Consider the following 26,280-nt stretch of genomic DNA (forward strand, 5'->3'; position numbering starts at 1 on the left):
TCTTTAGTCTGTCTAATTGCTCTGGCTAGTATTCCAAGGATGATGTTGAATAGAAGTAGTGAAAGGGCATCCCTGTCTTCTCCAGGTTTTTAAGGGAATGCTTTCAGTTTTTCTTCATTAAGAATGATGTTGGCAGTGGGCTTAGCACAAATAGCCTTTAGAGTGTTGAGGTATGTTCCTACTGTTCCTATTTTTTCTGGTGTTTTGAGCATGAAGGGGTGTTGTATTTTCTCGAACACTTTTTCTGCATCAATTGAAATAATCATATGATTCTTATCCTTAAGTCTATTACGTTTATTGATTTACGGATGTTGAACCAACCTTGCATTCTGGGATGAACCTCACTTGATTGTGTTGCATTATCTTCTTAATAGGTTTTTGGATACAGTTTGCCAGCATTTTGTTAAGGATCATTGTATCTATATTCATCAAGGATATTGGTCTAAAATTTTCTTACCTTGATGTGTCTTTGTCTGGTTTGGGTATGAGGGTGATATTAGCTTCATAGAATGAGTTTGTTAGGGTTCCCTCCTTTTCTATTTCCTGGAATACTTTGAGAAGTATTGGAATGAGTTCTTCTTTGAAGGTCTTGTAGAACTTGGTTGAGAATCTGTCTGGTCCTGTGCTTTTCTTGGTTGGTAGGCTTTTGATGGCTTCTTCTATTTTATTGCTTGATAATGATCTGTTTAAATTGTGTATGTCCTCCTGGTTCAGTTTGGGAGGATCATATGTCTCTAGAAATTTGTCAGTGTCTTCGGTATTTTCTATTTTGTTGGAATACAGATTTTCAAAGTAGCTTCTCATTATGTTCTGTATTTCAGTGGTGTCTGTCGTGATATTTCCTTTTTCATCATGATTTTTAGTAATTTTGAGTTTTCTCTCTCCTCTTTGTTAGTGTGGCTAAGGGTTTGTCTATTTTGTTCACTTTTTCAAAGAACCAACTTTTTGTTTTGTCAATTTTTTGAATTGTTTCTTTTGTTTCAATTTCATTGATTTCAGATTTTAATTATTTCTTGTCTTCTACTACTTTTGGTGTCATTCTGTTCTTTTCCTAGGGTTTTGAGCTGTAATGTTAAGTCATTTAGTTGCTGACTTTTTATTCTTTTCATGAATGCACTCCGTGCAATGAATTTTCCTCTTAGTACTGCTTTCATAGTGTCCCAGAGATTTCAATATGTTGTATCGTCATTCTCATTTACCACTAAGCATTTTTTTAATCTCCTCCCTGATGTTTTCTGTTATTCATGCTTCATTCAATAGCATGTTATTTAGTCTCCAGGTGTTGGAGTAATTTCTGTTTATTTTGTCATTGATAATTTCATTCCATATGATCTGATAGAACACAAGGTAGTATCTCTGTTTTTTTGCATTTACTAAGGGCTGCTTTGTGGCATAACATTTGGTCTGTTTTTGAGAAGGTTCTGTGTGCTGCTGAGAAGAAAGTGAATTTGCTTGTTGATGGATGGAATATTCTGTATATGCCTGTTAAGCCTAAGTTATTGATTGTGTTATTGAGTTCTGTAGTTTCTTTGTTTAGTTTTTGTTTGGAAGATCTATCCAGTGGTGAGAGCGGTGTGTTAAAAGTCACCCAGAATTATTGTGTTGTGATCTATTTGATTCCTGGCATTGAGAAGGATTTGTTAGATGTACATGGATGCACCATTTTTGGGGGCATGAATATTTATGATTGTTATTACTTCCTGATTTATGTTTCCCTTAAGCAGTATGAGATGTCCTTCTTTATCCCTTCTGACTAACTTCAGCTTAAAGTCTACTTTATCTGAAATAAGAATGGAAACCCCCGCTTTTTTACTGAGTCCGTGTGTGTGGTAGGTTTTTTCCCATCCTTTCACCTTTAGTCTGTGGATGTCCTTATCTGTGAGATGAGTCTCTTGAAGGCAACATATTGTTGGGTCTTTCTTTTTAATCCAATCTGCCAGTCTGTGTCTTTTGATGAATGAGTTTAGGCCATTAACGTTCAGGATTATTATTGATATGATTGATATTCCCAGTCATTTGGACTTATTTTTGGTTTTTAACTTGACTTGGTTTCTCCTTTGACTAGTAGTTCCTCCCTTTGCTGACCTGCATTGTTGTTTTTCATTTCCTCCTCATGGAATATTTTGTTGAGAATAGTCTGTAGTACAGGCTTTCTATTTGTAAATTCTTTTAATTTTTGTTTATCATGGGAGGATTTTATTTCGTCTTCAAATCTGAAGAGTAGTTTTGCTGGGTATTGGATTCTTGGTAGGCAACCATGTTCTTTCAGAGCTTGAAATATATTGTTCCAGGCCCTTCTAACTTTTAGAGTCTGGGCTGAGAAATCTGCTGATGTCTGTATTGGTCCCCCATGTGTAATCTGATGCTTTTCTCTCGCAGCTTTCAAAATCCTATCTTTATTTTGTATGTTAGGCATTTTCATTATAATGTGCCTTGGTGTGGATATGTTGTGATTTTGTGCATTTGGTGTTCTGTAAGCCTCTTGTATTTGATGTTCCATTTCATTCTTCAGGTTTGGGAAATTTTCTGATACTATTTCATTGAATAGGTTGTTCATTCCTTTGGTTTGTATCTCTGTGCCTTCCTCAATCCCAATAATTCTTAAATGTGGTTTTTCATGATGTCCCATAGTTCTTGGAGGTTCTGTTCATGATTTCTTACCATCTTCTCTGTTTGGGCAACTTTATTTTCAAGATTAAATATTTTGTCTTCATTATCTGAGGTTATGTCTTCCAAGTGGTCTAGTCTTTTGGTGATTTTTTTATTGAGTTTTTTATTTGGTTTATTGTTTCCTTCATTTCAAGGATTTCCGTCTTTTTTTTTTTTTTTTTTTTTTTTTTTGAGAATCTCTATCTCTTCGTTGAAATGATCTTTTGCTTCCTGCAGTTGCTCTTTCAACTGCTTATTGGTGTGATCATTCATTGCCTGCATTTGCTCTCTTATCTCACCCTTTGCTTCTGGAGTCATTTTAATTATGTATAATCTGAACTCCTTTTCTGACGTTTCTTCTACCATGCTGTCACTGGAGTCTATTAATTTAGAATCTAGATCTGTTTGGATCATTTTTTTCCCTTGTTTTTTCCTGTTGTTCATGTATCTTCCCCTCTAGCAGTGCAGATCTGGGGTATTGCAGTTTTCCCCCTATAGCTTATAGTGACCCTATAGGTTTCCAAAACCTTTTCTTTAAGGGGGAGATCAATATTAGCAGTACCCAGTATGGACAGTATGCAGCCCTAAACCAAATAGCCCCTGTGAAGACCTTAACAATATTGTCATAATAAACAGAATGAGTTTAATTATTATTTACAGTATAACAAATAGATTTGCAATAAGGTCTGCAGTTTCTAACGTAGGACAAAGAGGGTGGGAAGGGGTGTAGGATGTAGCTGTTAATGAGATAAGAAAAGAGTATATAGAAGTTCTAGATTGTAGAAAGAGTGAAAGTATAATCAGTAGGAGTTGGTTGTTTGCATGCGAAAAGGGAGAAAGACTGAAGGAACAGGTAAAGAAAAGGAAAATGGTGCAAGAAAAGTAAAGAAATAAAAACTTAAAATTTTTCAATAAGGAGAAAAAAAGGAAATTTACACTATAGCAGTCATATAGTATTCAAACCTCCCAGTCTTCAGTAGCCTAATGCATGAGAGGTACTTGACAGTAAGCTTCTAGTCTCCAGCAGGAGTCTCAGGATGAGTTTTGCCCCACCTAAAGATGGGAGATGCGGCTTCCAGGATAATCCTGGCTGCTCTGGCTTCCAAATGTGTTGGCAAACAGGGAGCTGCAGCACAGGGTGTGGGTGTAGTAGGCTGGGGTGCTGGAGGCGGGGTGTGGTTGGTCTGTTTGAGGGATACTGGAGTGGGAGGTAGTCTTTCGGTCTGGGGGTCCCTGGTGGTAGGGCACAGTCAGTTGGTCTGGGGGTTCTGTTGGCGGGGAGCAGTCAGTCGGTCTGAGGGCCCCATAAGCAGGGAGTGATTGGTCGCGCTTGAGGGGTCCTGGAGACGGGACTCAGTCAGTTCGGCCAGGTGTCCTACAGGTCCTGGCTGTTTTCTTAAAATGGCGGCAGCCACATGTAACCAAACCTGCAGGTATTGTGAGAGTGGACTTCCAGGCAACAGCAGGCAGCTGGCGATCCACTGGCATGCTGCGGTGGGACTGCTAGCTGCTGTGGGACCATCGATAGGTGAACCTCGGGCAGTGGGTGATGGGTAATTGAAAGGCAGGCCATGGACAGTCAAGAGGCATTTGGTGGATGGTAGGCGCCAGTCAGTGAGCAATCTGCACTCAAAAAGTAGTTGATATGCTGGCAGATTGCATTTGATTGCAGTAGACAAATGGGGTAAACAGCAGGGAATCGATGAGCAGCAATAATTGCCTCACAGAGACACAGATATCCTCTGCTTGAAACTCAAGTTATGGAGTGACAAGTTATGCAGTCTCCCTGTACTCTGCCATCTTTGATCTCCTCCACAAAATGACTCTTTTCTGGAACAAACAATTATGTAAGAACACAGAAAATTGCATTAAGGTATAAAAAGCCTTATTTAAACTTTGAATTTAAAATTTTATTTATGCTGAAAATAATATATTTTTTTAAAACTGTGCTACTGGGGATTGAACCCACAGACGCTGCATCATTGTGCTACAACTCCAGCTCTTTTTATTTATTTTGAGACAGCAAGTTGCCGTGACTGCTCTGGGACTTGCAGTCCTCTTTCCTCAACCTTCCAAGTCACTGGGATAGTCAGCCTACACATGTATACCAGGCTGTACTGAATTTTTTTACTGTTTAACATTGAAAAATCAGTGTTTTGTGGTCACAAGATTGCTTCACTGTGAGTCAGGTTTTCTGGAGTGTAGGAAAGGAGAATGTTAATTCCATTAAATGTTCCTGGAGTGCAGCTGGGGATGTAGTTCAGTGGTAGAACACTTGACTACCAAGCTCAAGGCCTTGGGTTCTATCCCCAGCACTCCAAAAAAACCAAACCCAAACAAAAAGTCTCTGGTCTCTCCTTCTGTTGTACATAATAAGCATTTATTGATCCTGCTGTCAGGTTTGCTTTTTCGGAGTAATCTACTTCAAAGCCAATGGGTTTTAGGCAACTACCATGATAACTAATAGAATGTGTAGCATCCTTACTTTTCTTTATAAAATGTATTTTTCAAGTGTGTTAGGGGGAGGGATATATGGTTCTATTTGTTTTTCCCAGCAGTCCTGCTGGGAATATGTGTGAATGCTTAAATATGAGGTCACAGCAACTAAAAGTGCTTGGAAGCCTGTGTTATGTGATACCTAGAAGCACCAACACTGCATTGCTGGCCAACAATTTGGAGATTGAAAACAGGCTCATGTAAACAAGTATATAAATAGCATAAAAGCTGTGTTTTAAGTTGAACTTTTCCACATGAACAGACTTGATGAAATAATTTTATGGATTTATTGGTCTTTTGCCTCTGAAAATCATTCCATCCATATAACAAAATTGAGTGGCAGATTTTTTTCAAGGTGCTAGCAATACAGCAGTGAACAAAATTAAATTCTTACTTGCATGAAGCTTATATTTATAGAAAAATGTACTTCCTAAGCTCTGCATTTTTCTTTTGAAGTTTTTGTCTTACTGAGGTTTCTTAAAAAGAAAAAGAGAATCCTCAGTTCTAAATTCTTTTTTTTTTTTTTTTCTTTTTTCATTTACCCATACTAGGGATTGAACCTACAGGTACTCTACCACTGAGCTACATCCCCAGCCCTTTTTAATATTTTTGGAATTTATTTTGAGCCAGAATCTTATTAATTCTGCTGTTGATTATTATAAGAATTTTAGTTCAGCTTTGTATGGTGGCACATATTTGTAATCCTAGCAGCTCAGGAGTCTGAGAATCACAGGTTGGAGGCTGACCTTGGCAACTTAGCAAGACACTGTCTCAAAATAAAAATAAAAAGGACTGGGATGGGAATGTAGCTTTCAGCTGGGATGGGGATATAGCTCTGTGGCGAATTCCCTAGGTTCAATCCCTAGTACCATGAAAGTAAAAAGAAAAAAAAAAAAAAAGAATTTATAAAATACAACAGATAACAAATATTTTTGAAGTAAGTTGGATGTAAAGAAAAGCTTTTATTAAATCAAAAAGTTCAAAAAGTAAAATGTATTGTTTGTGATATGTGCTGACAAAGGCGCAGGCACCCTCTGTAAGATTCTTTCCATCATTGCATGACCTCAGTCTAATCCAGAGAAAACATCAAGAAACCTTAACTGAGGAACATTCCACAAGGTTACTGACCAATGCTACTGAAACGTGTTAAAGTGAGAGACAAGAAAGGCTTAGGAATTATTACAGATTGGGGGAAAGTAAAGAGACAAATGAATGCAGTGTGGAATTATGGTTGGATTTTGGATATTAAAAAAGACTTTCTTGCTAAAATTGGCAAAATAACATCAGTAATTATTTCATAATGTTGTATATATAACCTAATTAGCCAAGTGTGGTCATTGTACTATGATTGTATCAGATGTTAATGTTAGGGGAAGTTGGATAGAAGGTAGATGGGAACGCTCTAACTTTTCTCTAAATCCAAAATTATTTTAAAATGTAAATGCAAAAAAAAGAATAAATTTGCTTTTTATTAAGTATCAAGATATAAGTTTGTGAGATGACAGATCATCTCAGTGTAACTCAGTGGTAGAGTGCATGACTGGCATGCCTGAGGGACTGGATTTGAACCTCAGTACCACAAAAACAAAACAACAAAAAATGATGTTGTATATTATAAATATATGTAGTTTTGTCAACTGTAGTTTAATAAAAATAAGGAAAAAAATATAAAGATATTGTTCGATCAACTGGGAAGAGAGAGTATATGTTATTAGACCAAGAGAATGTGACAGATCTTGATGGCCAGAGGAGAGCACTGTATTCATGTTTTTGTCAGTTAAAGCAGTTTGCTTCAGGCACAATGATTATTTATAGCCTCCCATAACAGCTAACATGAGAGTTTCCAATGCATTAGAATGGCTGTTTTGAAGCTAGGTCTTCTTGCATGCTTTCTCAAGTATCATAAGCATCATCTTATGATTTCCTGGCATATGAGCTTATGGTATGAGTTATTCAGCTTTCCTGGAATGTGTTCTGGGTCCTCTGAAGCCATTCTAAAGAGTAGAAAACATCTTTCTTTCCTCTTTTTCATTCTGGTTAACAAAGCTATGCACTGGAACACTACCTGGGGAGGTTGCATTATGCAATGGAATGAGCATGGGTTCCCAAACGCTGTTCTGAAACACCCCAAGGTACTGCAGCAAACTCAGAAGGGTGTGTGCTATTTCAGCTTTTCAAGAGATACAGTAATACTTAACATCTGTTGAATATTATGTGACTACTAGCTCAGATTTTCAGTTTCATCATTAAATTGTGCTGTGTTCCTTTTGATGACCTCTATGAAAGTTTTAAAATATGCTTACAAGCCTGGTGTGGTGACACATGCCTGTAATCCCAGTGACTCAGGAGGCTGAGGCAAGTTTGAGGCCAGCCTCAACAATTTAGAGAGGCCCTAAGCAATTCAGTGAGACCGTGTCTCAAAATAAAAAAAGGGCTGGGTGTGTAGCTCAGTGGTTAAGTGCTCCTGGGTTCAATCCCTGGTAATAAATAAATAAATTAATTAATAGTATGCTCACAGATTCTTCAATAGTCCTCCCTTCAAAGATAGTTTCTAATGCCCCTCTTAAAGATAGACTGACCCACCTCTCATTAATAGAATGTGGTAAAAGTGAGAACATATTACCTCAGAGACAGGTTCATAAACAGCATTGTGGCTTTCTCCTTGCTCTCTCCTTTGAATTGCTCACTTTTAAGGGAAGTTAACTCTCACATCATGAGGACACTCAAACAGCCTATGTCCTCCTGCCAACATCTCAGTCCCACCCCACAGATCATTCTCTTAGAGCTCAAAAAAAATCTATTTTATTTTTCTTGTATCCGTTTACTCAATCCTAATGTTGATTTTTGTTTGTTTGTTTTTCTCTCTAATATTTAATTTTACTAAATTTGTCTGTGTTGGGTTATTCAAATTTGGTTTGGATTGTTTAATTGTTCTTTTTAATTTATGTTTAGCCAATTCAATTATTTCTTATTACCTGTATTGAATATTTCTGTGGAATTCTTCCAGCTTTTATTTCACTCTTTAAATTGAGCAACTAATTAATCTTTTATCTCATTTCTTTTCTTCTTTAGTACTGAGGCTTGAACCCAGTGGGTGTGTCCTTTATATATTTTTTTTTTGAGACAATTACTGAGGTTGACTTCAAACTTGGAATTCTGCTTTGGCCTCCCCATTCGTTGATATTACAGGCCTGGGCCCCTGCACAGGGCTTATCTCATATTCTAAAAAGTTGAAGTCTGTAACTTTTTCACTGTATGAATTTGATTGTACCTCAAATATTTTAATAGGTACTCTTACCCTTATGATTAATTTCTATATAGTTATTATAATAATAGTGAAATTTTAGATAGCAGTTACTACCTAGTGGCTAAGAGCTTTACCTGTATTGACTGGTTTATCTTTAAAACAACACTCAAAGGTAATATTATTGTTTATATCCATTTTAAATATGAGACCATGAAGCATATTAACTAGCTAGCCAGGGATCATTCAGCTAGTAAATATGGGAACTGAGGTTTGAACTCAGGCAGTGTGACTGCAGAATCCATTAACTGCTGGTTTCTTTTTATTCTAAATTTTAAGTTGTAATGGAAGTCCAATAAACTGCTGAAATTAAAATGTACAGTTTGATTCCTTTGGGCTTATGAATACATCTGTGAATCCATCACCACAATCTTAACATTTTGCTGAGCAGGGTGGCACTTGCCTGTAATCCCAGCTACTGAGGAGACTGAGGCAGAAGGATTGCAAGTTTGAGGCTAGACTGGCCAATTTAGCTAGACTCTGTCTCGATTTAAAATAAAGGACTTGTCTGGGTGTGGTGGTACACAATTATAATACCAGTGACAATATCAGGAGACAGGCAGGAGGATTGCAAGTTTGAAGCCAACCCAGGCAATTTAACAAGACCCTATCTCAAAAGGACTGGGGTAAAGTGCCCCTGGGTTCAATCCCCAGTACCAAAATCATAAATAAATAAATAAGGTCTGGAATGTAGCTTAGTGGTAAAGTAGTTGCCTATCATGTGATTGGCCCTGGGTTCAATCCCCATTACTACAAAATAATAATAATAATAATAATAATAATAACAACAACATTTCCATCTCTCTAAAAGTTTTTTTGTGTCTATTTGTGATCTCCCTCTTTTTCCATTTTCATCCCCATGCAACCACTGATCTGCTTTCAGTTATTGTAGATGTTTGCGTTTTATGGACTTACATAAATGGAGTCTAAAGCATATGGTCCCTTCTGTCTGGCTTCTTAGGTGCCATGTGTAGTCCCCGCCCCCTGCAGACTTTTGTTTTGCTTTGACACAGTGTCTTGTTGAGTTGCTTAGGGTCTTGCTAAATTGCTGTTTCTTAAAGTGGAATCTTATATAACTTATTCTAGATTTTCTTCTGATATAAGCATTCAAAGCTCTAAGTCCCTATAAGCAGTTCTGTAGCTGAATCCTATACATTTATCATTTAGTTTAGGATATTTTCTGATTTTGGTTCTCTTTGGCCCAAGAACTATTTAGAAGTATGTTGCTTATTTTCCTTATATCTGAGGTATTCCTAGATACTTTATTGTTATTAATTTCTAATTTAATTCTGTTACAGGCAGAGAATACACTTTATATGATTTTGACACCTTAAAATCTGTTTGGAACTTGTTTTATGGCTCAGCCTATGATCTATCTTGGAGAACATGCCATGGGCACTTGAGAAGAAAATGTATTCTGCAAGTTGTTGGTTGTAGTATGCTTTAAAAAATGTCAATTACATCAAGGTGGTTGACCGTTTAGTCTTTCTGTGAATTTCTTTTTGCCTAGTTCTCTCAATTCCTTAAAGGTCCTTGTTAATATATATTGTACTTTTGGAATACAGGTTCTGTGTGTGTGTTGTTGCTGGGGTTGAACCCCTGTACTTCACACGTGGTAGGTAAGCACCGTACCACTGAGATATGCCCCAGCCCTTTTCTAAAAAGTTTTTATTATGAGACAGGATGTTGCCCAGTTACCCAGGATAGCCTTAAACTTGTGATCCTCCTGCTTAGCCTTTGGAGTAGGTGGGATCACAAGTGTGTGCCACCACACCTGGCTTAGGATCATTAATATTTAATATGTTTTTGTTTTTATAACTAAGGCTACTATTTCATTTTTTTAAACTGTTCATCCTCTTTTTTCTCCCTCTTGTATTCTGGTCTTGCCTTCTTTTGTATAATTTAAATAGTATTTTATCTACTTTTTTCCCTTGATATTGGGGATCGAACCCAGTACCTGTACTCTTTACCCCTGAGCTACACTCCAGCTGGTAATTCTATTTTTAATTTTTTGAGGAACTGCCATACTGTTTTCCATAGTGACTGGACTATTTTACATCCCTACCAGCAGTACACAGGATTCTAATTTCTCCATATCCCTACCAATGCTTGTTACTTTTTGTTTTTGATAGTGGCCATCCTAATGGGTACGAGATGATTAAGACTTCTTATTTATGATTACTTTTCATCTGTTTGAATATGATGTATCTGTATATTATTTTCTTTTTGGAGTTCACTGATCTTGAATCTGTTGTTGTTTTTCACCCTGTTAGGAAAGTTCTTGACCATCATTTTTTCAAATATTTCTGTTCCTCCTTCTAAGACTCAAATTACACACCTATTTATTATTATCCCACGAGTCTCCTTGAGTTTATCTTTTTTTTTTTCTCTTGCTCTCATCAGATAGGATAATTTCTGTTAATCTATAAGTGACTTTTTCTGCTGCCATTTTCATTCTGATTTTGAGCCTGTTGGGTGAATTTTTATTATAAATATTGTATTTTTCAGTTCTGTAAATTATATTGATCTTTTTAATCATCTGTTTGCTTAAAAATGTCTGTCTTTTCATTTTAACTTTGTTTTCCTTCATCTTCTAGAGCATAGTTATATCTGGGTGCTCTCAAGTCTGAGATAAATCTAGCATCTGAGTCATCTCAGGTTGGCATCTATTGATTTGGCTTCCTTCCTCCCTCGGACACTGCTGAGCTACATCCCTAGTCCTTTTAATTTATTTAGTTTTTTTAAATTTTGAGACAAGTTCTGGCTAAATTGACCAGGCTGACCTTGCTCTTGCAATCTTCCTGCCTCAGCCTCAGGTCACTGGGATTATAGGCATGAACCACTGTGCCCAACTTTGTTGATTGTCTTTAACCTAAGAAATGATCACACTTAATACTTTTGGATTTGCTCTTATCTTGGATATCATGATATATTCTGTTATGCTTTGTGGACTCTGGATCCTATATAAACCTGTGAAAAATGTTGACTCTCTAGATTCAGGCAGAAAAATCTGTGTGATCATCTATGGGTAGCTATTTAGATAGCCTTTCAGGTTTTTTTGTTTTGTTTAATTTTGCCGTTTGTTTGTTTGTTTTGGTGCTGGAGATGTATCCAGGGACTCTTTACCACTGAGCTGCTCCACAACCTTTTTTATTTTTTATTTTGACAGTCTTCACTAAGTTGCTTAGTGCCTTGCTGAATTGCTGAGGCTAGCTTCAAACTTGTGATCCTCCCTTGCTTCTGCCTCCTGAGTTCCTGGGATTGGTGTACACCACCAAGCCCAGCAACTTTTAGTTCTTAAAGCCAGGATGGGATTGGATTGTCCCATGCATGAGTAGCTCAGAGGTGAGCTCAAAACTAGTGTGGGTTCATACACAAAATTGGAAGATCTCCTTTCCTGACTGTCTTTACTTTGGAATTTCCCTTGCTCTTCAGTCCTCATGGGCTTCTTTTCCTGGCTCATCTAGCCAGAAAGACAGTTTTTATTGGCATTTTAGCCATTCCTATGGTCACTGTGGCAATTCTGCTTCTTTACTAGAGTTCACCTTCAGGGCAGAGCCAAAAGAGTGAAAAAAAGAATTGGGAAACTCATCCAGTGTGGTCACTCTTTTAAGTTTTGCTTTCCTTCATAATTACCTTGCTTTCAATTACTTTTCCAAATCCTTAGGTAGTTGTTTTTCTATAATTTTTAACTATTATCAGTTAAAATGGGATGGTTGTTACCCTGCCATAAAAGAACTAAAACTCTTGTCTTTTTAGTATTTCTTTTTGACTTTGGGATTATTTACAAGTATGGTTTAGTTTAGTGTTTAATTTCATTCCAAGAGGTTATATATAAGGGTACATCTTTCACCTGACCAAAGAAGATGTTTTTATTGATTAAAGGTACAGTCTACCAAGATTTTTAAATTTTATTAATCAAAAAATTTTTATGTAGAGAATGAAAATAATTGGAAACTCAGAATTTAATTAAACCAGAGTGAAAAAAAAAAAGGAATAAAGAAACCCAAGTCATTGTAGAAGATTCAAAACACATTTCTCAGCTTTTGATGGATTAGAGGACTTAAAAAACAGAATTAATTCATTCTGGATGCAGATAAGCTTATTCCCTTAATTTTCAATATCTTATAAAACATTCATTTAAAATCTAATTAAAAATAAAATAAAAACTTTGGCCACATAGAAAATCTCAAGTTCTCCAAAGAATGTCTATATCATCCTATACTATAGTGCAACAGTCAGAAGTGTGGCTGTTACTTTTCTTTTCATCTTTGAAGTCACAGTTTTTCAGGTTTGTGTGCCTCTAGCAGTAGATACTCCATGCAGGGCATGGAGGCAAACCAGTTTCTCTTAGGTTTGATCTCATTAAAGAGAACTCCTAGTCTACCTGGGAGGCTGAGGCAGGAGGATTGCAAGTTTGAGGCCAGCCTGGGCAACTTAGCAAGATCCTATCTCAAAATAACATAGGGCTGGTGATGTCATTCAGTAGTTGAGTGCCCCTGGGTTCAATTTCCCAGTACAAAAAGGAAAAAAGAAAAAGGGAACTCCTCGTATGCAGGATCATCCAACTTTTATAGCTATTTCCTAAAGTAGTTGTTCCTCTAAGTAGGCTGAAAGCAGACTGTTCAGTTTGCCTAAAAGAATACAAATTGGAAGCATACACCCTTAAGTTGGCTGCTTAGTATGAGTCCCAAAAGTGAATTGATTCTCCATATATTTTGGAGATTAAAGGAGAAGAGTCAAGACAAGAATGAGAAAGCTTAGAAATCACTTGAACTTCATTTTGCTTGAAATACTTAGCCCTCTCAGGAAATTATTTAAGTTCAGTTTGTTGGTTGTACAAATCAATCTTACTGGTTTGAGCAATTGGAAAGTAAGATAAGAATAAGCTATCAGATAAGAATAAGCTATCTTTGTAAGATCAGGCTATATGAGAGGAGTAGTTTTGTTTTCACATTTGGAACAACGCTGGACAATTGTATGACCCACTTTTTATTTTTCTTTTTCATTACGATGATTTAAATATTAAACCTAGTTTACAGTGTGGTGGTGCACACCTGTAGTTCCAACTACTCTGGAGACTGAGGCAGAAGGATTATAAGTTCAAGGCCAGCCTGAGCAAGTTACCAAGACCCTGTCTCAACATGAAATAAAAGGGTTGGAGGCGTAACCCTGTGATAGAATGCTTGCCTAGTATGTGCAAGCCCTGCGTTCAGTCTCCAGCACCACCAAAAAAAAAAAAAAAAAAGAAAAGAAAAAAAGAAAAAAAAATGTCCAAAGAAATTTACCCTACAGCTTGGTTGAAGTAGCCGTTCTTAAGTAATTGTTTAAGTGACTCTGGCTCTCTGTTTAATTTTAAAATATTACCAAGAAAGAAATAAAAAAAATAAAACCTTAACATAATGACTTGTATCATTTTTCCCCCCACTGTGCCTTTTTTTTCCTTCCTTATAATATCTGATCATTTTAGATGATGGTAAATTTTACTGCTTCACGTAAATCAGAGGTCTTCAATTCCACTTGACATTCTTCAGATCCTTCTTCCCCACTGTATGTACTTGGAATACAGAGGATTAATCAGAGATAATGAAGTGTTGCCTACTTATTAATAAAGTGTTCTTGGTTCTTAGTACATTTCTTCTAAATAGTCGAGTTTTTCTTTTTCTTTCTTTCTTTATTTTTCCCCTCATTCAGTACTGGGGATTGAATCCAGGGCCTTGAGCATGTTAGGCTGTACCATGGGTTATACCCCCAACCCTTTTTTTTTTTTCTATATTTGAGACAGGGTCTCATTAAATTTCCCAAGCTGGCCTCCAAATTGGGATCCTCCTGTCTCAACCTTTCAAATAACTGGGATGACAGAGGTGTTCTTTCCTGGCGCATTTATTAAACCTTCATGAATATCAAAGTAACATAAAGGACTTTGACATAAATGCTTATCTTGTCCTCAGAATTTTGGGGTCCCGTATAGGCCTGAGAATTGGACTTTCTAACAAATTCCTATATGATGCTGATTCTGGCAGCCAGCTCAGGACCACACTTTGAGAACCACTGGTAAAGACCATGATTTCAAATTTTTTTTTTTTTTTCCCAGATTGAACTCAGAGTTGCTAGCCCATTTTAATTTTTATTTTGAGACAGGGTTTAACTAAGTTGCTGAGACTGGCCCCGAACTTGTGATCCTCCTGCCCGGCCTACTGAGATGATGGGATTTCAGGCGTACTCCATCACACCCAGCTTCAAGTGGTCCTTCAAACATCATTCTCATTAGTCTTATTTTGACTAATCAAAAATTGATTTTCTCTGAAATAATAGTTTGGATATTTTATGTCACAATTTTTGTCCCAAGCAGTTCTTCCAAATTGCTCTATAGCCTTTATTTTAACTTTAAAATTTTTTTACAAGTAATAGATACTCAATAAATAAAAAGGTAAAGAGAAGAGAAAATTAGTTATTAATTATGACTGATTTGGTATTTTAATATATATCCTATCCTTAAATAGACAAAACTGCATGTATATATAGTATGTGTAGTTACATATCACACAAACACATGGATACACATATATATGTACCATGAATTCATATAACAAAAATGAAATAAAGGAAATAATGTCTTATATTTTTAGCCTATTTTTACCTGCTATAGTAAATATCCACATTGCAGATATAGTTTAAATTGCTGCAGATTTTTCCACTGCATATATACTATGTTTTATTTAATCAGTTCTCCCTTGTTGTATTTTTAAGATTTTTGTTCCAGTTTTTTGTAATCAAAAACACTACCATGCTGAGTTTCTTAGTACTATATTTTGCCATATTTGCCCAGTTGTTTTCTTAGGATAATAATCTGTGTGTATAATTGTTGTGGAAAAGTTATTTCTTAAATCTGCTAGTCTGAGGGGAAAAAAAGATGCTCTAAATTTGCATGTGGTAATTCATAATGTTTATTAGCAATTTTTATTTATCTTTCTGAATTACCTATTTATATCCATTTTTCATTTTTCTATCGAGTGCCCATCTTTTCATTTATATTTATAAGATCTTTTTATTAGAATGTTAACTTTTGCCTTATGTTTCAGATATTGTCCCCAGTTGATTGGATCTGTATCTTTAGTGGTTTCATTTCCCCACCCAGTACCCTATGCAAAACTTTCACATTTTCCTGGAGTCAGCTGTTGCCCAGACTGCTTTGTTGCCATTTTTAATGACTATTGCTTTGACTTGGGTGTCCCATAATTTACTTTTTTGGTATCAAATTTTAGGGGTCCCTCAAGAAGGCCTAAGTGCATCATTCAGTGCTTTTTCAGTTTTTCTGTTTACTTTTTTTCTTTAACCAGATGCTAATCCTGAAGTGACGATGACAATGCTTCGCTGGATCTACACAGATGAGCTGGAGTTCAGAGAGGATGATGTGTTCCTGACTGAATTGATGAAACTAGCGAATCGGTTTCAGCTACAGCTCCTTAGGGAGAGGCAAGTCACAGCAGATATATTCGAGCACCTCAGATGGTGATGACTGAGCTTTAATTATTCCAAGCTCTGGAAAAACAGCTTCTCCTGCTAATGTAAATAACTTTTGCAAGGTGTTCTTTTAATGGTGTTGGTGGGGAGAGAATCTGGTATCTCCCTTGTTTTGTATTATCTTGTAAGCTGACTTTTTACCAAAACTTTTAGGTATTCTCTTTTCTTTCTGTGGTTTGTTACCTGAGATTACATAATTATGTATACTGGTACGTTGAGTATGAAATATTATTATCCAGTATCCAAATCCTCAACTTTCCCTCCCATTCTTTGACATTTTATTCTACCTTCTGATACATCTAGTCATTACCAGATGCTCAAATTTGTATTATTGGCTGTGGGTAAATTAAATTGTTCTGTCATGGCTTTCTTAAGACCTGGGATGGAAGAGATCCGAGAGTGGATTCAAGTATTGGCTCTTTAAAGAGTCACAGAGTACTGACATTTCTACTGTCAGCAGGAGAAACCACACATTTGAGATAGTAAGTGAAATGGCTCAGACAAATGTGTGCACTTCAATGTGAAGCAGGTGTTGCTCATTTTGTTATATACTTTTATTTTTGGAAATACACCAAGGCCTAAATTAATACATGAAAGTGTGGTTCAGTAAGTTTTATAGGCAGTGTTTCTAAGATCTCACTTCATTTAAGTTACTTGCTTTTTAGGTCCCAAGGAGATAGCATGTTGTATTTTTTATAGTACCTTTTCCTTTTTGCTCTCTCAAGTTATCATTTTAGAACAACAGGAAATAAAATGCTTACTAAATGATATCAGGCAGAATGCCCTTGAGCATCTGTTGGAGATGTGGCCCTTGGTGGTCAACTTGGTTGATGGAGTATCTTTTTATATTACTCAGTGATCTCTTATAATCTCTTGGGTACATGAAGATTTAACGGCTTTTCTCCTGGGTGGTAATGGACTGGGTTCAGCCATCAAGAGATGCTCCACTTGTTGCTGTTGCTCTCACATAAAAGAACCAAGAGTTGCTTAGAGCTGCCTGTTCTGTTTTCACTGTGGAGCTGATGTTTCCCCTGGGATGGCCCCCAGTGCCCCGTGCAAATCAGTAAACAGGTTACTTCTAACTCTCTGTAATTGATGCTGGCTTGAGTATATTTTAGTATCTAAATACAATTTAAAAAAAAAAAACAAACAGATCCAAGCTCTATAGCAAAGTAGTATTAGCTTAATAGCAAAGCTAATTTTACTGTCAAAGCCTTGCAATTAACTTTTGTTTGTTTGGGGGAGTTTTTGATCCATCTGAGAGTAAAGCGAGACTTATTTTAATTAGATTAAGTGTGGTTTATAGTATTATTATTTTTTCCAGATTTCCTGAGCTTTCTTTCACTGACCATGTCAGATTTGCTTATAAATTAAATTGCTTTGATAAAAATGCCCTGAGGTTGGTTTAGAATATTATAATCTGTATAATAGATTCTTTAATTAAAATATTTGTTGTTTATTGACTGATTAGGTTTCATAACTAGCAACATTACCAGATGCTCAGATTTGTACTGTTGGCTGTGGGTATTAAATTGTTCTGTCATGGCTTTCTTAAGAGCTGGAAGAGATCCAAGAGTGGATTACAGAGTGCCCACTACTGTCAGCAGGAGAAATGACACGTTTGAGATAGTAAGTGAAAGGGCTCAGACAAATGTGTGCAGTTCAATGTGAAGGTGTTGCTCATTTTGTAATGTAGGGATCTTGATGGTTTTACAACACTATCATCAATTTGATGAAAAAGAAATGGTTTTTTTTGTATTATCAGGAAAATACTCTTTTATTAAAAATAAAGAATGTGTATGAAAAAAGTACAATTTTTTTCTCAATGTAAAAGCATACTACGTGTTCAGTTTATGGTATTTGGAAAATTACAGAATCATAGAAAGAAAAATAAGTCCTTTCTAATTCCAACACTGTTCACCTTTCCTTGTTTTTACTTTCAGCAATTCTTCTGTTTCTCACATACAGGATTGATTGAAAAAAAGACATGAGTTTGTGTAGTGCTTGATTTGTACTTTAAAAACTAGGTTGATTATTTTTGTGTATCTATATGATTTTTGTTTATAAAATTAAAAACGTATTTTTCCTTCAGAAGAAAGCCTGTGCTACTTTTAAAAAAGAAGAATCTAAATTTTAAAATGAGGTCACATATTCTTCAATTGTGTAAATCATGTCAGTTAACTATTTTTAGGCTACCCCAATGGCAAATGGTATTCTGGGGATCCTAGAATTAGTGAAAATTCTGCCAGTTTTAACAAAAGTCTGTCTTCTTGCAAAGTGTTTGATTCCTATCATTTGGCAGTAAAAAGGAAGAGAATGGAATTTTCAGATTGTCTGCATTTGTGCAAGTGCTTTTGTAAAGTGCTCTGTGGGTGTGTGTCCTAACCCCCTGAGGTCATTCTATGTGGTAGGCTTCCTGGCCATAGGATGGCAAGCTTCTGAATATCTGTCATTGTAAAAGTAGTAAAAATTTTTATCTGTCTATAAAGGGAAATTTTCTGCTTAAATGCCTTGATTTCATAGCTGAGTTTAGAATGACTTTGTTATGGTGTGGTATGAGTTTGGGGAAGCCAGTGGTACAAAAACTGAGGTTTTTGCTGTTGAATGGAAAAATACCATATAGAATTCTTGCTCTTATAGTAACTTTTTTAGATATTGATTTGAACTGAATTAAAAAAAAAAAAAAAAAAGGCCCTGGGAGAGATGCTTATTTACACCAGGTTATTGATGTTAGCTGAAGACAAAGGTCCAAAGCCCAGGTGTTAGTTTATAAAATAGGTGCCTGCACATACAGCTAGATAGAGAAGTGATTCTAAGACTATAATCTTGGTCTGAGCCTAAGGTCTTATTTGTGAGGTTCTTCATTCTTCCTGGGTATTTCTCACAACCCTCTTCCTTTCTTTCCCTCATCTCTATTCTCATGGTCATGTGGTTTTTGTTGTTGTTGTTGTTGTTTGTTTGTTTGTTTGCTTGGGTTTTTGTTTTGTTTTGTTTTTTTAAATTTTGAGGCATGGTCTCACTAAGTCCCAGGCTGTCCTCAAATTTACAATCCTCCTGTTTAGCCTCCTGAGTAGTTGGGATTACAGGTGTGAGCCACTGCTTTCTGTACTTCTGTAATCTAAAGCTCACCAATTGAGATTTGAAATTATTTGTTAGCTGGTTATTTATAGTAGTACTGAAATCCATTAATATTAGCTATTTAATCTTGTAATTTCCATATATCTTTTTTCCCTCAGGAAAGGAATTTTAGATTTTAAGCAAGGGGAGGGGCAGAAGATTTATGAGTGTACCTGCTGTATATCTCATGCTGTACTGAGTAAATCTAATATTCCTTCATCTTGAAAAACACATGAAGATTCCACAAACCTTTAAAGTAAACTATCATCCTTATTTTACAAAGGAGACAAGAACCTAAGTAATTTGGCCCCTAAAATTCACAAGATTGTGCCACATATGGTGGCACAGGCCTGTAATCCCACCTACTTAGGAGGCTGAAGCAGGAGGATTGCAAGTTTGAAGCCAACCTGAGCCACTCAGCAAGACCCTGTCTCAAAAAATAAAAGGGTTGGGAATAATAGCTCAGTAGTAGAGTATCCCTGGGTTTGATCCCCTGTGTAAGAGGAAGTTTTTTTTTCCCCTAGGGGCTCTCAATCCAGCTCTTTCCTTACAGTTCATTTGCTCTCTCTACTGCAGTCTGCTTTTCTGATGAGAAAAGAGTTTAAGTGGATGCTGTGGGCCAGGAGAATCAGTGGTGAAATTTCAGGGAACACTCCTGCCACTATACTAGACCTCTGAGGCTGCCTTTGGAGGTATATCTGATTTGTAGGGTGATTTGGAGACAAGGGAGACGAAGGACCATGCCATGACCTCTTTTCCTCATAGACCTAGTTCTTAGGGAGGCTTGCTCAGGTTTCCAGGAATTATGAGGTGGAAGTAACCCTGAACTTTCCAGTGCCATGCCTTCTAGGTTAGGATGTGTGCCACTAGAGGCTTGTTTGCCTGTATGTAGTTCTCTTTTCTCCCATGAAGTTGATATTCTTATTAGTGATTCTGAAGGAGTCTTGTTACCTGATTTTATGGGAGACATCTTTTGTGGCCTTTTTTCCTCACCCCTAATGTACTGTGGTCTGATTCTTTAATTGTTTCTATATATTGTAAATATTTTGGGTGGACTTATAAAATGTAGTTTTATTGAGTTATTATTCATATATTATACAGATTCATCTTTTGGGGGTACTTTTAAGGAGGGATTATTTTATCAAGGCACATAGCCTCATATTTGAAATAATTTTTAAGCCAGAATGTTCACATAATAGTGCTGTGATGTTTGGAACTACAGATGTGTCCCATATTATTGTGTCTGATTTAAAAATCATTTGTGTATCTAATCAGTAAGTTTTATTGATTACTTTTAAGGCATTTGAGGTATTATGTTTATTAACAAGTTCATATGCAGTTTATTTTGATTCTGACCAGAACTGAGCAAAATAACATCACAAAGAAATTCTAGTACTTTGGAAATATGGGAACCTGTCTATAGTTTATTCATAATTATATTCTTTAGCTTTGCACATTAGTAGTGTTAGACATAGTCAACCAGTACACAGATTATTGCCTTGATTTATTTATTTGTGAGTGTATTTGTATTTGTGCTATTAACAGTGTTCATCATTAATTTTCTTATAGATGTGAAAAGGGTGTTATGTCCCTGGTGAATGTTAGGAACTGTATTCGCTTCTATCAGACTGCAGAGGAACTGAATGCCAGCACACTGATGAACTACTGTGCAGAGATTATTGCAAGTCATTGGGTGAGTGAGAGATTGAGAGGTGTAGACAGCACATTCCCACTGCCAGTTGGAAGACCCAGGCAGGGGACCTGATCCTAAGAACAGTCACTTCTCTTTCACCTAGCTTTCTTGTATTACAATATGGAAGGATAAGTAGTTGGATTGGATGATCTATGAGACCCTTTTCAGTCTTGAAAATCTGATAGTTCTGTGATTTCATACTAGAAGGGCAGTAGGTAACCCAAGTTCAGAAATAGACTTGGAAGGGACACTTGCCTTTGCGCTCATTCTGTGGAAGCAGTGGCCAAACCACAGGAGCAGAATGCCACTGTGGGACCAGCAGGCCCTAAGTACTATTCAGCAGCACATTTCAGAGTGTTCCCTTGCTTTTTCCATCAGGTGAAGACATTAGTAAATGTATTTTAATTTTTCATTCTCTTTATTATTATTTTATTATTGCACTGTGATTATACATAATAGGAACAGTTTTCACATGTCTATTTTGTTGTCATTTTGCACTTTTAAAATATCAGGACTATGTTTTATAAATTAGTTTCTGTGCATTGCTTGTATGCAACAACATGGTGGGAAGAGTCTCGGTATTTCAGAAAAGGTGTCTAAGTGAACAGTCTTTTAAAGAATTGAAATAGGACGGGCAACCCTTCTGTACTGGTAGGTGGCAATAAAGAGCTCTGTAATAGTGGAGGCAGGCTATGACTCAATGGGTGACTTGTTTGTGAAAGTTGTGATTGATTCTGTAATTGTCATCTTTATAGGCTTAGTGGGGAAGGACTGTTTCCATGGGGAGGGCTCCCACTTGCTTTGATTCTTGGTGGGTATCAGCATTGCTTATACTTTACCATATTTTTTTTTTTTTTGGAGGGGAAGGTAAAGATTTATTGGAAAAAATGGGAGTAGCTTGTAATGTACAAGTAAAAACTCAACAAATTAAACTTTTGTAAGGATAGGAACCAGAAAAAGTCCAGGGATCTAGGTCTATTCAGGGTTCTACTAATGAAATAAATGAGAACCAGCCATTTTCCCATCTTACATCACTTTATATGCTTTACCATCTTTTTTTTTTTATTTTAAAATATTTTTTAAAGTTGTCAATGAGCCTTTATTTTATTTATTTATGTGTGGTACCGAGAATAAAACCTAGTTCCTCACACATGCCAGGCAAGTGCACTACCACTGAGCTCCTGCTCCAGCTCCCATGCTTTACCATTCTTGAAAAGCACAGTAGTGCTGTGGTAAAGAGTACAGGTGTGAGAGGTGGTCCTATTGATTCTAGATCCTGGCTTAGCCATTTACTCCCAGTCTAAACGTGTGCAAGTTACTTAGCTTCTTTTGTTTTGTTTTGTAGTACTGGGGATGGCACACAAGGGTGCTCTATCTGTGAGCTACATCCCCAACCTTATTTATTTTTTGAGGCAGGGTCTTGCTAAGTTACCCAGGCTGGCTTCCAACTTGTGATCCTCCTGCCTTAGCCTCAAAAGTTTCTGAGACTACAGGTTTGTGCCACCATGCCTGGCATTATTCAGTTTCTTTATGCTTTACTTTTTTCATCTCTAAAATGCAAATGACAGTAGTTCTATCTTATAGGATTTTTGTGAGAATTGAATTAGTTGGGACATGTTAAGCTCGAAAGTAGGACCTGACACACAGACTAAGGCCTTAACAAATGACGGTTGTTGTTATTGTTAACACTTTGTCTGTTTTGCTGTTCATTGTGTTTTTAATTCCTAGGATGACTTACGAAAGGAGGACTTTAGCAGTATGAGTGCTCAGTTGTTATACAAAATGATCAAATCCAAGACGGACTACCCATTACATAAAGCTATCAAAGTGGAGAGAGAAGATGTGGTCTTCCTTTATCTGATTGAAATGGATTCACAGGTACTGTAGCTGCTTTTCCATTTTTTCCTCTTTCTAAAGCTTTAATGCTCTTCTTTTTCCCTACCGTGCTGCTCACTTCTTTCTGAGCCGTCACCACACAATATTTAATGTACATATTTCTACTAATAGCTTTCTCAAGGAAATCTGTTTTTTTTTTTCTATCATTCTTCTCAGTATTCTTCCAGTCTTAGTCTACTGCCCAATTCCAAAACCACTTCCATATTTTTAGGTAGTTGTAGCCATACCTAACCTCCAGGTGCCAAAATCTGTTTTCTTTTGTTGCTATAAGAAATTATCACAAACCTAATATCTTAAAACAACACAAACTTAGGGTCTTACAGTTTTATAGATTGGAAGTCCAGTACAGGCATCATCAGAGCAAAATCAAGGTATTGGCAGGCTATGTTACTTTACACAACTATAGGGGAGAATCCATTTTCTGCTTGTTTCTGTTAATGACAGGATTCTGCTTCTTGTGGTTATAGGACCAAGATCTCCATTTTCTTGTTGCCCTTCAGCTGTAGGCTATTCCCAGTGAGGGTTGCTACTACATTCCTTAACTTGTGGCTCCTGTCTCCATCTTTTAAGCCAGCAGTGGCAGGTCATGTCCTTCTGATGTTATATCTCTGACCTATTTCTTTGCTTCCCTCTTTTACTTTTAAGAGCTATGTGATTAGATAGATTGGGCACTCCTGGATAGTCCAGGATACTCTCCCCATCACAAGGTCCTTAACTGTAATCATATGCAGAGTGCTTTTTGCCATGTAAGGTGCACATTCACATGGTTCTGGGAATTAGGCATAGACATCTTTGGGGAGCTGTTATTCTGCCTACCACATTGCCTTAATAGAAATACAGTTGCCTTTGACAGATGAGTATGAAATGTTTTATCATGGGTGTTCAGCGTGTGGAGAAACATTAAACTGCTGGGAGGAAGTAAGCCACAGCCTTTCATGAAAATGATAGCTCTTTTCTATGAAGTTCTCTGAACCTCTGCCCTTGGCACTTGTGCCCTAATGCACTGTCTGCATTTCCCCTGTGTTTCTTACATTGTCTGCCTTTCCCCTGTGGTCCTTAATTGTCTTGTATGGTATTTATTGTCTGTTCTGTAATTTTTTTAGTTCTGTGTTCCCTGTAAGCATATGCCTTGAGTAGGCCTGATAGATCTTTGTGAATGAAGTTGAATTTGTGAGTAAGCTCTATCAGAGCACTAAAATTTGACATCGGTGTAAGAGATGATATTTAAGGATCAAGGTGGGAGAAGTTAAAATACGTTGTCTTTTCTATCTTCTAAGTGCTGATTTACAAACTTTTTTGTGCAGCTCCCTGGGAAGCTGAATGAAGTGGATCATAATGGAGATCTTGCATTAGATCTAGCCCTTTCACGACGATTAGAGAGTATTGCCACCACGCTGGTTAGCCATAAAGCTGATGTGGACATGGTAGACAAGAATGGCTGGAGCTTGTTACATAAAGGAATCCAAAGAGGTAGTAATAATTTTATATTTTTCTCTGCAGGCAGTTTTCTAAAAATTTTATTCATATGTTTTTTCCCTGACTCAGTTCCAAAAATTACCATATCATCTTGAGTTTATATTTGCAGGCCACAAGACTTAAGGATTTGTTTTGTGAGTCAAAGGAGGGACCGAAGAACTATTATCTGTGCCTTGTTAGTTAGGCTGTTCATAGGGCTAATAGGGCCTGAGGGAGGGAGATTAGAAAGATGGCTTTTGAGAAGTAAGTACCTTTTACTTGTAAGCAGTTGATATATTTACTTGTTGAACATTATCACTTTCTCCAAAAATTGTGCTAGGAAATCTTTACTTTTGTGTCCTAGCACGAACATAAGAAAAGTATCAAAACCACAAAAACTTAAACTGGACTTCTGTCATGGCAAAATAATTAAGTTTTGTTTTGTTCTAGGAAAGTTATTTTGAGTATATTATCAGTAGTGGGATAATGTGGAAATGATAGAATTAGGATTAGAACATTTAAACCTTATTTTTTTCCCCAGTACTAGTTATCAAGGCCAGGACCTCTTGCATGCTTGGCAAGTGCTTCACCACTGCCCCTACCCTGAATTAACTTTTTTTTGGTACTGGTGATTGAACCCAGAGGTGCTTAACACTGAACCACTTCTCTAGTCCTTTTTATTTTTTTATATTTTTAGAGACAGGGTCTCACTAAGTTAATTAGGGCCTTGCTAAGTTGCTGAAGCTGGTCTCAAACTTGTGATCATCCTGCCCCAGCCTCCCGAATTAACTGTTTAAGCGGGAAAATAAGGACTTGTTTTGTTTGGCTTTTTACATAACCTTATTATTTGATATGTTCCAAGTGGATGCTGCCCAACTTTACTTTTCTGTGGTCATTTTTGACAGAGTGATAACCTATAGAGAGGTGAAAGCTTTCAAAAATGTTGAAAACTACTGGGTGTGGTAGTGCATGCCTGTAATCCCAGTGACTTGGGAGGCTGAGGCAGGAGGATTGCAAGTTTTGAGGCTAGCTTCAGCAACTTAGCAAGGCCCCAATCAACTCAGCAAGACCCTATCTCAAAATAAAAAAAAACAAAAGGGGCTGGGGATGTGGCTCATTTGTTAAGCACCCCTGGGTTCAATATTCCATACCAAAAAAAAAAGTCAAAAACCTTAATTTTGTAGAGGGACTTGATAGAAGTACTTTGCTGTGGCTCCTTTTTTTGTTGTTTGCCTATGGACAACAAAGACAGAATATACTGATTTCACCACATTGTGTGTTTGTGTATGTTGCTGTGGATTTAACCCATAGCCTTGTGCGTGCTGGGCAAGTGCTCTACCTCTGAGCTATGTCCCCAGCCCCTTTTCATTTTTATTTCGAGATAGGACCTTGTTAAGTTTCCCAGGCTGGCCTCAAACTTGTGATCTGCCTGCCTCAGCCTCCTGAGTCACTGGGATTACAGGTGTGTGCCACTGTGCTTGGCTTCACCACATCTTAATCACGTGCATTTTTAGCCTTCTCTTCATGCATTACGAAAATATTGTCCCTGCTGTGCTTTTGCCATTCACATGTTGCTCCTTGTTAGTGGAATTTATGGTCCTTTATGAGCAAAGGCTTTAAAATAAATATCCTCCTAAGTTGTGTTTTAGAGTGTTGAGGTTGTTGGCTGGTAGAGAGGAAAATTTTGCTCACTATTGGATAGGGAAATCCTTGGAGCATGTCAGTTTTAAAAACAGATGCATTTTCCCCAAGCATCATTGTGCATTATGCAGAGCCGTTGGGTGCTAAACTCTGGTGTGTGTTGAGTGGAAAAAGTTTTCACCACATAGGGAATTGTTCTTTCCCACACTGTTTAGTATATGAGATATTTATTTTGGAAACAAATACACTTGCTACAAAAAAAAAAAAAAAAAAAAAAAAAAACAATCTGAGAATTATATTCCTTTCCACTCAGGGAATTTAATTCATGTCTGATGAAAAAACATCTATGAGTCATTAAATATTTTGGTGATCGCTTAGTTACATGAATTGTGAAGAATTGGTTGTCATGTTTGATGCTTGTTTTCAGATGATTTAATCTTCCATTCTGAATTTATGAATTGCCTGCAAGTTTGTGAATTACAATGTGAATATAATAAACTAGATT

General features: G+C 36.8%; 1 protein-coding gene across 4 annotated transcripts in view; it reads left to right on the top strand.

The window, feature by feature from the left end:
* The window catches only part of ANKFY1 (ankyrin repeat and FYVE domain containing 1), a 90,909-nt gene that overhangs the window by 29,666 nt on the left and 34,963 nt on the right, over positions 1 to 26,280 (top strand). For 2 of the 4 annotated variants that reach the window (XR_013762385.1, XM_079130778.1), the window contains exons 4-7: positions 15,790 to 15,925; positions 20,660 to 20,783; positions 22,512 to 22,661; positions 23,984 to 24,149. Coding sequence is in view for 3 of the 4 variants with exons in the window: in XM_079130778.1 (XP_078986904.1) it covers positions 15,790 to 15,925; positions 20,660 to 20,783; positions 22,512 to 22,661; positions 23,984 to 24,149 (576 nt within the window). In the remaining variant the exon portion in view is untranslated. Of the gene's footprint in view, positions 1 to 15,789; positions 16,018 to 17,523; positions 17,603 to 20,659; positions 20,784 to 22,511; positions 22,662 to 23,983; positions 24,150 to 26,280 lie in introns of those variants that run through there. The other 2 variants (XM_079130780.1, XM_079130779.1) reach the window with 2 other exon arrangements.

The sequence above is a fragment of the Sciurus vulgaris genome (genome assembly GCF_902686455.1).
Source record: "Sciurus vulgaris genome assembly, chromosome: 3".
In the NCBI taxonomy this organism is placed as follows: Eukaryota; Metazoa; Chordata; class Mammalia; order Rodentia; family Sciuridae; genus Sciurus; species Sciurus vulgaris.